General features: G+C 38.2%; 2 protein-coding genes across 7 annotated transcripts; one reads left to right on the top strand and one right to left on the bottom strand.

Moving 5' to 3' along the window:
• The first annotated feature begins 732 nt into the window (after window positions 1-732).
• cibar1 (CBY1 interacting BAR domain containing 1) lies at window positions 733-5,650 on the top strand. Of its 2 annotated transcripts, none has more exons than XM_066691435.1 (8): window positions 733-909; window positions 1,734-1,968; window positions 3,079-3,147; window positions 3,410-3,511; window positions 3,991-4,095; window positions 4,252-4,365; window positions 4,690-4,809; window positions 5,414-5,650. In XM_066691435.1, the coding sequence occupies exons 1-8, from the start codon at window positions 881-883 to the stop codon at window positions 5,522-5,524; spliced, it is 885 nt and encodes a 294-aa protein (XP_066547532.1). In that variant the 5' UTR covers window positions 733-880; the 3' UTR covers window positions 5,525-5,650. The 2 variants fall into 2 exon arrangements, with proteins under 2 accessions (XP_066547532.1, XP_066547531.1); XM_066691434.1 differs by having other exon boundaries at window positions 3,410-3,532.
• Window positions 5,651-8,233: 2,583 nt separating this feature from the next.
• Window positions 8,234-14,467, bottom strand: rbm12bb (RNA binding motif protein 12Bb). 5 transcript variants are annotated; one of them, XM_066691430.1, is made up of 2 exons: window positions 14,196-14,467; window positions 8,234-11,568 (listed from the first exon to the last, which is right to left on the bottom strand). In XM_066691430.1, the coding sequence occupies exon 2, from the start codon at window positions 11,545-11,547 to the stop codon at window positions 9,589-9,591; it is 1,959 nt and encodes a 652-aa protein (XP_066547527.1). In that variant the 5' UTR covers window positions 11,548-11,568; window positions 14,196-14,467; the 3' UTR covers window positions 8,234-9,588. The 5 variants fall into 5 exon arrangements, with proteins under 5 accessions (XP_066547527.1, XP_066547528.1, XP_066547530.1 ...); XM_066691431.1 differs by having other exon boundaries at window positions 14,340-14,467; XM_066691433.1 differs by having other exon boundaries at window positions 14,423-14,467.
• Window positions 14,468-14,523: the final 56 nt, after the last annotated feature.

Below are 14,523 nucleotides of genomic sequence, written 5' to 3'. Positions count from 1 at the left end.
TTGATTGATTGCTTCTGTGGACAGGTGTCTATTATACAGGTAACGAGCTGAGATTAGGAGCACTCTCTTAAAGGGAGTGCTCCTAATCTCAGCTCGTTACCTGTATAAAAGACACGTGGGAGCCAGAAATCTTGCTGATTGATAGGGGATCAAATACTTATTTCCCTCATTAACATGCAAATCAATGTATAACTTTTTTGAAATGCGTTTTTCTGGATTTTGTTGTTGTTATTCTGTCTCTCACTGTTAAAATACACCTACCATTGAAATTATAGACTGATAATTTCTTCGTCAGTGGGCAAACGTACAAAATCAGCAGAGGATCAAATACTTTTTTCCCTCACTGTATATACTAAATCAGGGGTTTCCAATTTGAGATTTTTGGTGCGCCCCCCCAAAGCCAGCCTTCAGCCATCCCTTTTCTGAACCTTATCTATATTTTTACAAAAAATGCAAACAGCATCCAGATACAGACTGCAAATGACGAAGAAATACTGCAACGCCCTCTGCTGGTGGCACGGCGTTCAATAATAAAATATGAATACTGATGTGACGTTTCCATGAATATGTTTTGTAAGAACAGTTCAAATCAGAGATCATCATTTCTCCATGTTTAAATAAGTGTGCTGTACCAAAGCCTTGCCACGGTGCTGCCTCTGCACATACCTGACTGCGGAGCGCCGGCACATACACGGCGCTTGCGCAGTGCTGCTTTACGGCGGAAGTGCCCAACCCTGCAGACGTGTGCGACGGCGTCATGGAGACGGCGTGCCGCTCCGTACGCTGCCCTTGACCGTGTAAACAGATGCGCGCCATCCGGGCCATTAGCAGCCATTTGTGATGCCTTTGCTTCGGTACTGAGGTCCAGACAACAGGAATCATGAGTCGCACTCCAGATGCCAGGGAAAGGTGAGTGTGAGCCCCTGGGCTGCTGCGGGTCAGACTGGGCATGGCTGCTGGGGAAACAGCGAGGCTGCAGTGGGCCTGTTCGAGCTGGAGTACCGCCTAGTGATCCGGTGTGCTGTTCAGCTGGGATTACTTTCTTAAACAATGTCTTTAAAAGTATATAAGCTGAGAGACGTGTGAGCTGTATTATATTACCAGATCGTAACAAAAGCATCCACTTTGTGCTGGCAGATTTGAATGTCGGTGACAGTTATATTTAAGGTATGATTTCCAGATTTTACGACATGTTATCTACGAAAAGGAGACTTTCCAAAAAGTTTTCATGAAATCAGTAGCGGTGATGCAACTTTTAAGATGGGATTTCATATTCATTACTTGACTGAAGGTTTTAAATGAAGTATGAGACTCGCCTGCTGTGCGGTTATTTTTTGCCTTTTAGAGATGCAATGGCTTATATATTAATACTGCCTGCAAACCAGCTTTGTTTTCACACAGCACTTGAGTGCATTAGACGTCTGTACCACTATATTATGCATTGTTCCTCTATTTTGTAATGGACTATTTCTTATTTGTAGCAGAAAATACTTTTTTTTTAAATGCTATTTCTAAAATATTGTACTCCCCTACAATAGTGTATAGCTGCAAGCACTCATTATTAAGATTACACCTGTGCATCAGTTTCATAATGAATTGTATCCCACATAATAAACTGTAAGCAAAATAAAACTCTGGATGAAGGTTTTCCTGAATTACGGTTGGTTTGCCTTGGTTTTGCACATTAGTCCAGTTGTGCGTGCCAGATTATAATCTGTGTCTCTCCTTTGAAGGGATAACCAGACCAAGCAGATCCAGGAGAACATCACAAATGTGGAGAAGCACTTTGGAGAGCTGTGCCAGCTGTTTGCTGCCTATGTCCGGAAGACAGCACGGCTGCGGGACAAGGCAGACCTCCTGGTGCGAGAAGTGAGCCTGTACGCTGACTCTGAAACACCAAATTTAAAGAGTGGATTGAAACATTTCGCTGACCAACTTGCTAAAATTCAGGATTATCGTCAAGCAGAGGTATGAACTACAGCTGTATTTTATTGTGATGATGATGATGATGATGATGATGATGTGGTAAACTAATATTTAATTGAGAGGAACTTGGCCACACAGACATTCTTGTGGCCCTTTAAAATGCTTACTTAGAGTTCACCACAAATAGTATGTATATCAAGATGAAAAAGAGTGTGAGTGTGTGTGTGGACATCAGGCTCCTTAATCAAATATTTGTTACCACTATTTATATTTAAACCTACATGTTGGCTGTGAAACAATTGAAAAATAAGTAAGTTATGCATTTATATTAATTTGTAGTAAAACTGCAATAAAAACACTACAGTAATAAACTACTTAGCTACAGTAATTAATTTAATTGGGGAATTAAACACTTGTTTTCCTTTTATACTGCGACATAACTACAAAACATTTAGCAACCCTATAGTTCACAGGCAATGCTACAAGGAATGCATTGAAGCAGCTCATACAATACATTTTAGTCTAACACCTTGACTAGAGTCAGATCAGAGCTTTCAGGCCTTTATTTTCTTTTAATAAATAAATAAATACATACAATAGCAGTACTTGCATCACGATCAATACTGTATTTTACAATGTGTGCTTTATTTTTTCTTGCCATGGTTGATCTTGGATTTAACCAAAAGCCCTGAGCAATAATAAATTGCATTATCATAATTCAGAATATTTTAGCTTGAAATATAACACAAATTTAATAAACACTTTTCATTAATGGATGTGATGTAATGACAAGATTAAGATAATACATCCCTGAATATATGCAATAAACATAATTATAATTAAAATATAATTAATCCCCAAGAGTTAAATTACATGTTTGTTACGTTATTAGGCCTATATCATATTCAGAATGAATGTATATGATAATAAATTAAACCATTCTTGGTCTAAATGTAAATGGTATGTAAGATAGTTTTAGTATTTTGTAGCGTCTGCAATAGAATGGTGTTGCTAATCATGCTTTTCATTTATAACACAGGTTCCTTTGGAATTGTCAAAAATAAATTAAATGGTCTTAGTCTGACACACTTGTATTGAAGATGCTCAGAATCCTTCAAGACCCGGTGTTTGCATTTTATTTTTATTTTACAGGTGGAAAGACTTGAAGCTAAAGTTATAGAGCCGTTGAAAAGCTATGGTACACTTGTGAAGCTCAAAAGGGTAAGCAGGACAATGAAAGCAAATCCAGCCACTGTGAAGAATGACATCATATATTTTGACCCTGTGTGTTGTGAGTTTCAGTGTTTAGATTTTTACAATATTGATGCTGAACAAGTCTCTTGAAATTGACTGAGCCCTGGGTTATTGGGCTGTCCACTTGATGGCAGTAGTGTGTTATTTAACAAGCATAAGCCCATTGTGCCCAGTTAAACGGATAGCCTACATGGTATTGGCAGTTGAATGTCTCGCTTCTGATCTGCAGGATGACCTCAAAGCAACGATGAGTGCAAGGAATCGAGAAGCCAAGCAAATGCAACAGCTGGAAAGAACGAGGCAGCGGAACCCCTCGGATCGCCAGATAATCGTATCCTTTCCTTCGGCATCGGTTCGTCATTCACCCGCATGTATACCCTGATCTGTAGATGTACACTTTCATAATTGCTCTGAAAAGATGTAATAATATGACGTATCGGGAAACGTTTTCCTTAACTGCAGGACACAGTCTCAGGTGGGTTTATGAAGAGAGATCTGAAGCTTCTGTATGGTGTTTTTTTTCATGTATACATTTTTATTGTAAGAAAACAGAAAAATGTTAGCCATCCCTTTTTTGCACTTCAGTAAATAATATATATTATAAAAATGTCAATGAAATAATAAGTTGAATGAAATTCTACTTGTTTATGAAACACAGATGTGCAGTCTGTAAGCTCTGCCCTGTTGTGCTTCGTTAAAATGTGTCTAAATAGTCTCAAATGAAATCCTTTATAAAACAGTGTTGCAATTCGAATAATTGAAAGTGGATCTGACGGTTTAACACATACATGGTGCGATGTTGTGAGACAGGCCGAGACTGAACTCCAGAGAGCAACGATCGATGCCACTCGCACAACACGGCAGCTGGAGGAAACCATTGATGACTTCGAGAGGAAAAAAATACGAGACATCAAGGTGTGTCCGCTCTACGTACTGTATTGTTCAATTGTTTAAGATAATAATATGTTGCAGATGTTAAAAATGCTCACAAACGCTATGTAACCACACACAGTCGGTGAACGAGGCAGTGTTTGACTTTTTAATTGCCTTGTTCTGTCTTGGTTACTGCAGAAAGTCTTTGGCGATTTTGTGACCGTGGAAATGACGTTCCATGCGAAAGCTTTGGAAGTCTACACGACTGCTTTCCAGCACATACAGAGTGTAGACGAGGAAGAGGATCTCGAGGTAAGTTGTGGGTTGATATGATGAGAGTCTGGTATAATCTTACTAAAATAATAAATAATAAAAGAATATTCTATAGTTGAATTCAGAGCTTCAGGACTAAGTGATATGAAATGTTATTCCATGGTTTTCAGAATAAAATTATGCTTAATGATTTAGTTGGAACAGATATTTTTTAATTATAGCCCTGTTAATGACCCAATAGAGCCATACTAATAAACGTCAGTACAAGGAATATGTAAGGATTATGATTATTTGGTATTAGTTCATATCGGTGTGAGTATCGCATGGTCTGAGAGAGTATAGCACCTCTCACTGTGTTGGCAGGTTTTCAGGAGCTCGCTGCACCCGCCAGATCAGCAGTCTCGGATAGAAATCGTGCGTGCGAATTCCAAAACGTCACTCAGCCGGACTGGGTCAACAAAGAATAACTCGGGGACCTTACAGGTAAGAGATTATTTCGATATGTAATGTATAATGTTGGTTTCCACATGGTCCATTAAAACAGACCCTTAGAATGGCTTTAAAATAGAATAGGGCTGGTAGATAAACCGCTTATTGTGCATCTCGGACCTTCACTGCCGGCCCTCTCATACTGCAAGTGTCTCCTGATGACATGCTGTTCAATACTAAATTCAGTATAAGATTTTATTCATTCAAAGATATAGCATTTCATTTCAACTTTATGAGGTCCTGGAGATCCTCAAAACATACTGTCCTATTGGAGCAATGGGAGTAATTAAATACATAACTTCCTACACGTTATTTGTTCAATGCATTTATTTGGAGTGCTGACTTTTCTTCTACACAAATACACATAGAGGGGCATTCTCACTAATGAATGAGAACCAGTTGCATAGTTCATCATATATTCATTTTATTAATGAAATGGAAATCCCAAATGTATGTGTATTCAGATGACGTCACCCACATCCAGTGAATGTGCCCTGCCCTGTACTTTACAAGTCGTCTTTTTGAGGGACAGTAATGTCTACAAATCTATCCACGTTAATGCCTGAACAAGACGGTAACTGATGGATTGTGTTTGCAGCAACAGACGCCGACCTGGAAAAGGGCAGTTGAAGACGAGGAGGAGGAAGAAGAGGAGGAGGAGGAAGCTGATGAGGATGACCTGGAAGATGTCACCGAGGATGAAAAGTAATTCCCAGCCTTATCTTAACACTAATGTCTTACCAATTGCATTTTAATTAATGTTAATCAGTATTTCTTACATATTTATGTGCACTTTGTTGGAAATCAATAAAATACTTATTATAGTAACTATGAACAGCATTATTTTCCATTTATATTCAAATAGTTATATAGATGAATTGCCATCAGCCTGTATGGATCCACTGCTGAATGAACGCCCCCAAGATGTCTCCACTTGCTTTGATCTGCAGCTCCCCCTGTCTCACCTGCACATTTTATTCAATCTTCTGTTCTCAGTCTTTTTTTTTTTTTTTCTTCCTCTATTGGTTTCCAAAGTTCTGGCAACGTATCCAGCCCATTGCCATTTTAACTCTTTCAATGATGATATACACACACACACTTGTAATTTGATTAGTTTGATAGGATTGAAATAGAAGTTGATTTCAAAATGTATCAAACTAATCAAGTTGCAAGTTCAATGAAGTGGTGAGCTCAGCAGGAAAATAGAGCAGTAGACACTGGGGTACCTAGACCCAGGACATAAAACTAGTGCACACAGAAGAATACCAACTTGTAGAGCCAGTAGGCCTAAACCTGCATATTACAAACTTGTAATATGCAGGTTTAGGCCTACTTGCTCTACAAGTGTATTAAGGTTCTCCATGTGTGTGTGTATGCATATATATGTATAAAGGGGCTTGGCAATTGCTTGCCCCTAACCCATTCATTTAATAAAATAAAAATACACCATAACTTCAGTGCACTTGGCGTTTACCCTCCTAGCCTACAATAATTAATTTCTGGCTCTATAGACGTCTAAGAGTGCAGTTTGATTTAGGTAAGTTAAATACAGTATACAAGGAAAGATAATACAGCTAGTGGAGAAAACCACTCAAAATGCAGGACCTTCGAACAGGATGTTTCTGAAATGTGCAATGGGTCTTGGGCTAGAAACAGCTGCCTGACTACTGCCAGGTACATTTTCAATATAACACTAACACATTTCTTTTTTTTTTGTATTGTTCCTGGGTAGTAAGCATTATTTCCTAATTGCTCATGCCTCAAAAGTATAGAAAAGGTGTATTATTCCCCACAAACTTTGCTTTTGTGACCAGGACAGAAATATTTTGAAACTATTTCCAATGAGGAAAAGGGTGACATTGTCTTTTCGTTCAAAAAAAAGTCAGAAAAAACATGAATCCAAATTACAGTAAAGTATGATCATAAATCTCAAGAAACTACTCACTTCTAACTCTTTTGTAGTCATTTTTGTATTACTTTAGTATAAATACATGTTAATTTGGATTAATATGTGGTAATCAGTGTAATCAGAGTACATCAACTGTGCAGGACCATGTTAAACATGCTTTGGCCGCATTATCCCTTGAAAACACACCAGCTCCCCTGTGTTATTGGCCCTGAAGAGTAGTGAATTAACTGGTAAAATGTGATTCCACTCAGTGCCGGCCTTACACATTATACCGCCCTAGGCAAAATATAAACGTGCTGCTCACCCCCCATTGGCAAGATAAACATAGCGCCCCCTCTCTCCTCCTGTTCATTTACACACACACACAAACGCAACTCTAAATCAGTTAATTACCACAAAATCATGTTGATAAATACAATAAATGTACCAAAATGATGAACAATGTTTGTAAGAAAACAGTATTACCTTCAAATTATGAAAACGTAATTCGTCAACCATTCGACCGATCCTGTCACTGTGGGCCACAAATAATTTGCGAGTAGTTCCAACTTTGACAAACTGTGTACCCCACTCGCAACAGTGACAGGCAATGCCGGCAGTATTGTGAGAGAAATTAACGCATTTGGAAACATATGACATGTTATTCTTGCAAATGTATTCCAATATATCCTTAAGTTTCGATCCCAAATCAATTAGTCTTGATAGAGCTTTTGGCACGTCGCATAATTCAAGTGCATCAATGTCCTTTGGGTCTCCGTGTGCGAGAGCCATTTCAAGAACGTTGCATTGGTCAAGTCACCCTTTTGTTGTACAGAATTTTGAATACATCAGTTTTTGAAGCTGTTAAAAAACATTCAGTGTTGCAGAGTCCAATACCTGATTAAAAAAGTTCACTTTGAATTTCTTTTTGCGATCATAGGTTCGTCCTCTGCGTCTTTTTTCCTTACGAGATCGAATCTGACATTTTGAAAAAAATACATATTTCCGTTCATACACTGCACCAACACAAATTCGCTGTAGTTTAATTTGAAGGAAACTAAGATGGTATCATGTGACCGCGTTAAAAAAAAAAAAAGTCAGCGAGACTATGGCAGTGACACCAAAGGCAGTCATTTTGGTTTGTAAGCACACATCACAATATATTGCAATCTGATTACCTTTTATTTTTTTCATGTCGCCGTCCCTACATTTTGCCACCCCTGAGTTTTTCCGCCCTGGGCATTTGCCTACTTGCCTACCCGCTAAGGCCGGGCCTGATTCCACTTTATGATGGTAATGAAAAGAGGACAAAAATAAACGTGTAATGAAAAGTGTACGGCCTTGTATACTTTGTGTTCTTTAACACTACTGAAAACAATGTTTTTCACCTCTTCAACTATATTAATTGTAAGAAAGGTACTTGCTCCAGAACTACACTCCATTGTATTTTTTATTTCACTAGCACTTTAAATTAAATAATAAAATACAATTAATATAGAAAGATGAATCGATCAATTAGTATTTGAAGGCCTATATACGTACGTGTGTGTGTGTGTGTGTACATATGTATATACATTAAAAAATTGCAAAAAGCAAACTGTTTAAATTGGCAGAGATAGCGTTAGCACATTTTAATCTTAGGAAACAGCTATTTTTCAACAACAACAAAATCCAGTGAGAAGCTTCCTACCAAATACAATAGTACTTGTCTCAAAAGCTTACTTCAAGCTGAAATGAAAACAGTTTAAATGTATTAACAGAACCGTGTGATTCATTATTAGAATCTGAATGTATACAAATGTATCCATTTAATTCACAACACTATGTTGTAAAGGATATTGTACAGTTGGGTCAGTAAATTACCCCAGTAAATAAACTGTGACCTAAATCACCAGTTTCAAAAAATGCCACAAATGTATTTTTTTTTCTTCTTTAATAAACTGAAAATATTACACAGAAAATGTTCCACTCAAGTGGAGTGGCAAGTTTAATTACAAATGACATGGAAATTATATTTAATTATTTATCAAATCTAGTAACACAGGTTTCGGAATTGATCTCTAGTAAGCAAATGTACGTTTCATAAGCAAGTCTTCTTAAATACCAAAACTTCATTTCTACAAATATTTTTGTAAATAGTGTGGGGGGGATACACAATATTAAAAAATAATGAACTGCATATAATTCGTATTTTCGATATTTAATATATCGCCATGTCATTACTAAATACCAAATTGTGACAATTTAAACAATGCATCAAATGTATACCTTGGTTTTCAGAAGACATCCTTGACCTGGATATTTTTATAACCCTGCTGAAGCTACTGACACTCAATTCCAATAGAAAAACGACATGCTTCAATGTGCTCTCAGTCTAAGGGTGGGGGGGGGGGGAAGGAATAGTAAAGTAACATTTTTAGTTCAATCCAATCTATACTGAACATCAACATTTTCACTTTCATTTATCAAATTAAATCTACATTAAAACCTGTGATGTGTCATAATAACCCAGTCTATGCACAATAAGGATTATACTGAAATTACCAGTTTACCATGTTCGAAGTTCTTGTAGTAAAAACAGAAGCAAAGAAGAACTACATACAAAGAGCCCCGTTTATGTATTTTGGCACACAGGTAATGATATAAGATGCTGTAATAAAGGTGCCAACCAGTTTTTCAGGGAGATTTTCCTTAGAATCCCCAAAATTACACTTCTGGTGAGAATACACTCCATGCAAACTTTAACAGCCAACAGTTTCAGATGTTAAAACCACTCAAATTCACAATTACGTCTTGAAAGCCACAATTCCCTTTCAGTAGTTCATTAAAAGCAAATCTGAACAAAACTATGCAGCTTTTTATTCCTCCAACAGCTTCCTTCAGTTTTAAACAAAACTTAACCGAATTTTACGGGTTCCAATTGGTCTTCCGCTTAGTTCTTGCAATGCGGTCTTCGCTTCTCGCCAGGTTTGAAAAACAACAGTCGCAGAACCTTTTGGAATACCTTTTCTGGTGTACTGTAATGAAACAGACCCTGGAATGACACGGTACCCATAGCAGAAGTCATAGATTTCATCTATAGTTATTTTTAGAGGTAAATTAATCAGCTTCAAACACGTAGGGCCATCATATTGTCCGGGATTACCAAATCCACTGTGTCCAGGACCACCTCCTCCATCAAAGAACACATCAGAGTTGTTCATTCCTGAATCAAAAGCATTGCCGCTTCCCACAGAATTTGGCAAGTCCTTCAGAGTGGGAGCAGCTTGAGGAATATCAGAAAATTTTGATTTCTCATTCTGACTTAGGTATACCAGAGGACTATCCTCTCTTGGTTGGTCCTGGCTTAAAAAATCTGGAACACCAAATTCCTGCATTTGTTCTCTTGAAATGCGTTTCAGCATCACCTCAGATCCAAGAAACCTCTGCCCATTCAAATATTCCGCCTTTGCTGCCTCTTCCTCAGACTCAAATTTTACCAAAGCCTCGCCAAGACCGTTTCCTTTGTCATCAAAGAGCAAGTGAATGCAAAACTCAGATATCCCAAAGTTCTGGAAGAAGTCCTTAACCTCCACTTTGCGCACATCGAAAGGCAGGTTTCGCACATAAATGCATACCCGTTCAGACAGGTAATTGCTTCTTTGTGAACGCTGAGATTTTTCACGGGATCTACTAGACCTTTCACGGTACTCCTCCAACTTCTGCTCCATAGAGTCTAGCATTTCCACCATTTTCTCCTTCGAAATGGGGGAAACGTATGTCGTACGGTGGGCCAGGCTTTCTTTGTGGCGTCCTAAGCCAGAGCAGTAATCCCTCAGACTCTTGAACAGCACGAAAGCTGCCCTTGTTCTTTTCCCATTCTTGTCATGCAAATGCAGAACCTGGTCATCATGCAAGACCACAGGCTGGAAGAAATTCTTAATATCACTCTTTTCAACAGAGTATGAAAGGTTTTCCACCAGCACACAATACTCCTCATTAGAAGGTGAAGACGATCGGGATCTGCAATCCACTGGCGACCTAGACCTCGACTTCTCTTTGGAATATCTTTCTAGATAAGATGCTGATGGCCCTGGTTCATACCCAACAGCTTTATCTACAAGTGGTCCTACATGACCCCCTGCATTTATCCACTCTTTCTCTGTACAGGAATTCACTTCAACAAATCGAGACCCAATGTACTCACGGTCCAGTTTAAGGCCCTCATTTGCATCATGCAGAGATGAAAACTTAACAATACCCCTCCCATTATTTTGTCCACGGTGGTTTTTCATCAAAAGGACATCCTCCACATCTAAACCTTGGAAAAACCTTCTAACATCTACTTCTGTAGCAGAAAATGGCATTCCATGTAAATGCAAGTAGAAGCCATCATTATTGTTTGGAATCACCTTCCTTGGTGGGCGAATACTATTCGGACCCGAAGCACTTGGGCCTGAAACAGCAGCCATACCCAGAGGGTCCATTCTTCTGACCTCCACCGACAGATTTTTTGTAAAGGCTGAAGGGACTGTCTTGGTTTCAGACCTTCTGAATCCTGGCCTTTCATTATAAATCCTTCTTTTACTTGCTTCTGGTTTTTTTGCACTTGCTTCAAGAACATTTTGCATTTCTGTCTTGCTGCTTAGTTGGAGATGAACCGGAGACCCTTTAATGCATCCTCCTGAGCGGATCATGGCACGCCTTGCATCTTCATCGGAGGCAAATATAATAAAAGCTTCTTCGAGGTCTCCACCAATAATGTGCACCCCACCATCAGGGATTTTCAGTCCAGTGAAGAAACTGCGTATATCCTCAGAACCAGCACTGATTCTGAGCCCCTGTAAACGGATGACCACCGCCATGCCGAGCGCAAACAACAGCACCTGCAGACAAAAAGGCACACAGAACAGCATTATTATACCAAGAGTCGTTGTCCGAGAATTAACAGTGTGCACTGCACATCACAGTAACTAAGCTCTAGGAGGAGCCTAACATCAGCCATTTGGAAAATAAATCAAAACGGAGACAACCATTATATGCATTTCATGTTACTGAAAGACAACACTAATAATGGCTTTTCACGTGCCTGGCCTTCTGTACAATGCTGAACAAGCATCAAGGTCTAATAACATGTCTGAGAACCAGAGCAGACACGTGAGGGGTCTATGGATATTGTCTCTACATATACCGTTAACCATAAAAACAGAATAACCTACCCATATCAAAATCACTTAGTTCTAATATCAATATTATAAATTGTATTTCATGCATGGTGTATATAGGATTTATTTCTAACTAGTTACATTAAGTCGTCTGAGTGACAGGAGAACCTTAAGGTGCCAAATGATGGCTTGGGTGTCCGCTGAGTCTTTACATAGCTGACTCTTCTGACACAGCTTGGAACCGATAAGGCTATACGCCAAGTCTAACGTTCTTCAGCCTCAGCTGTATTTTCAGCTTCAACTTCATAAAAGACATTGATAAACACATTAAGGCTCATCACCAAACTGGCGTGTCCTCCTTGACTATACAGCATATCTGGTCTGGAAACTGATTCAGTACAATTTCCAGTTTCTTTGGAAAATGTGAAAGTAATCCCCAAAACATCTCACCAATGATACATTATTGAAAGAAAATAACTAAATGTAATGTATACACCAATTTGCATGATAGTGGATCTTTAATGCAAATATAAACAATGTTCAGGGTTTTCATTAATAAATCAATAACCAAAAAGCCAATGTAGTCAGTACAAACAGTTTTATAATACTAATATTTACTTTTGTATTTTCTCCTTCTCGAACTACAAAAACATATATACAGATCTCAAGATCAGATGACACCAAACAGGAACCATCACGTGGGGAACAATTCTCAATTGAGCTTAACAGAAATGCACCATCTCCTCGGTAAAACAAACACCTGGTGATACTAATGACAGGTTATGGGTTTCTGTCATTTTTGTTTTATGCTGCATTTCCATATTCAAAGACCAATAGCACACCAATACCACTCAGATTCTCTGAAGCCAGAGAAGATCAATACAACGACACCTAACACTGCAAACCAAATTAAGGGCTCCATGCAAATCTGATGTCAAAGAGTATCCCATGTTCTGATGGCTCTTTCTCCATTCTTGGTACTTGTACTTCAGCACAGGAAATTAATGTCACAAAACTCAATTTTCTGTTTCATCCTGCAAGCAAAATTCAATTTAAATAGTTTTTACTTACTTATTGTGCTCTAAATCAACAAAGAAATTCAACATGATCCACTTTAATGAATTAGTGTCATATATTTAACATTACCACCTCTGGGATGTAAGACAACCACAATTAAAAATGACAAAACCATAATTTGCAACCAGAAACAAAAAAAAAAAAAAAACAGTTTAAGAGGTCAGGGAAAAGATATCACAGATGAAGACTAAGGAAACCACAACTGTGACTCAGTTATTGCTATCTCATAGGTACAATCTGGAGTCATGAATCTTTCCTTTCAATGGGATGCTGAGAAATGAATACATGCTTTCATCACAGCTACATTACTGCAATGCCATTCAAAAGGGTAACCCTACCCACACTCTGTCAAGATGTCAAATAAAAAGTCACCATATTAAATCCAACTGATCACATCACTACTCAACCAGATGAAACCTGCAAACCATACCTCTATCAACTGCCATTCATTCAGCTGCACCAGTTTTACATCTAAATCTTTGAGCTATTAAGTATTGCACACACCAGTAGGTAATTCCAACCTAACCTTAACATGATCCACTCTGTAAGTCACTGTATTGCTTAATATTAAACAAATTGTAGAAGTTAATCAATATCTGTTGTATGAAAGTAATTTTATTAGTGAAGACAAAACATTTCCATTAGCAAAAATCTATTTCAACTATATGGTCATTTAAAGACATTTGAACACAAGTCCCACAAACGCACAAATATGCATATGTATTTATCGAGGGGTTGATCCCCTTCTGTTGGCATTAGTCTGGTGACTTCTGGCAATGAGGGGAAACAAAATAGATTAAGGACATTTTTCTATAATACACATTTACAAAGTATATATCGAAGTGAATCTATTGAAAACTAAATTCTGATTGTAAACGATGATGCATAGCAAGTATAAATATTCATGATCTGCTTCTAAAGTATTAATCACATATGCAGATGTAGTCAAATATTCCCTATTACCCAGCAAAATGAAACCTATGAGGAGCAGGCCCAAAAAACAGTGCAGTCCTACACATTGTATTAAACCCAGTATATATTACTGCAAGAAAATTCACTGCATGCAAGCAACAGCATGACATTTTAAATATATTTAACACAAGATAACAAATATATATTTTAAAAAAACTGGCTACTATTCCTCAAATAACAAAGAAACACCCTTAACCCTTAAGTGATGCTAGGAACCAAAGAGGCCGTGTCTGAAGCGAAATAAAGACCAGTTACACGACAAATATCCAAACAAAAATAAACTGTATATTTTACACAACCTCCAAAATGTCTTGAAATCAAGAGCACTGTTCTTCCTGACAAAGAGGCAGAAAACGCCTCGGCCAAATGCCTGCGAGATTAACTGACTGCACCGCCTCCATTGCAAGGCACACGCAAAGCTCACTGGCACACTTTTTCCTTACGTGTCACAATAATATATTTCTTAAAAATGTTTACTTGTCCACGGAAACAGAAACAGTAATTTTCCCCGATGTCCTAAACCGACCAGCCATGCAGCAGCCACTGCAAAATGTCGTTTGCACCTCAGCTCGTCCCGTTGGCGGCGTAAGCGTGATGACGACATTACGTCTTGAGGTAAACGTGGAC

This window comes from Amia ocellicauda, chromosome 18 (assembly GCF_036373705.1).
Source record: "Amia ocellicauda isolate fAmiCal2 chromosome 18, fAmiCal2.hap1, whole genome shotgun sequence".
NCBI classification, from domain to species: domain Eukaryota; kingdom Metazoa; phylum Chordata; class Actinopteri; order Amiiformes; family Amiidae; genus Amia; species Amia ocellicauda.
Note: the sequence above shows the minus strand (reverse complement) of the source record. Positions and strands in the feature narration are given on the sequence as shown.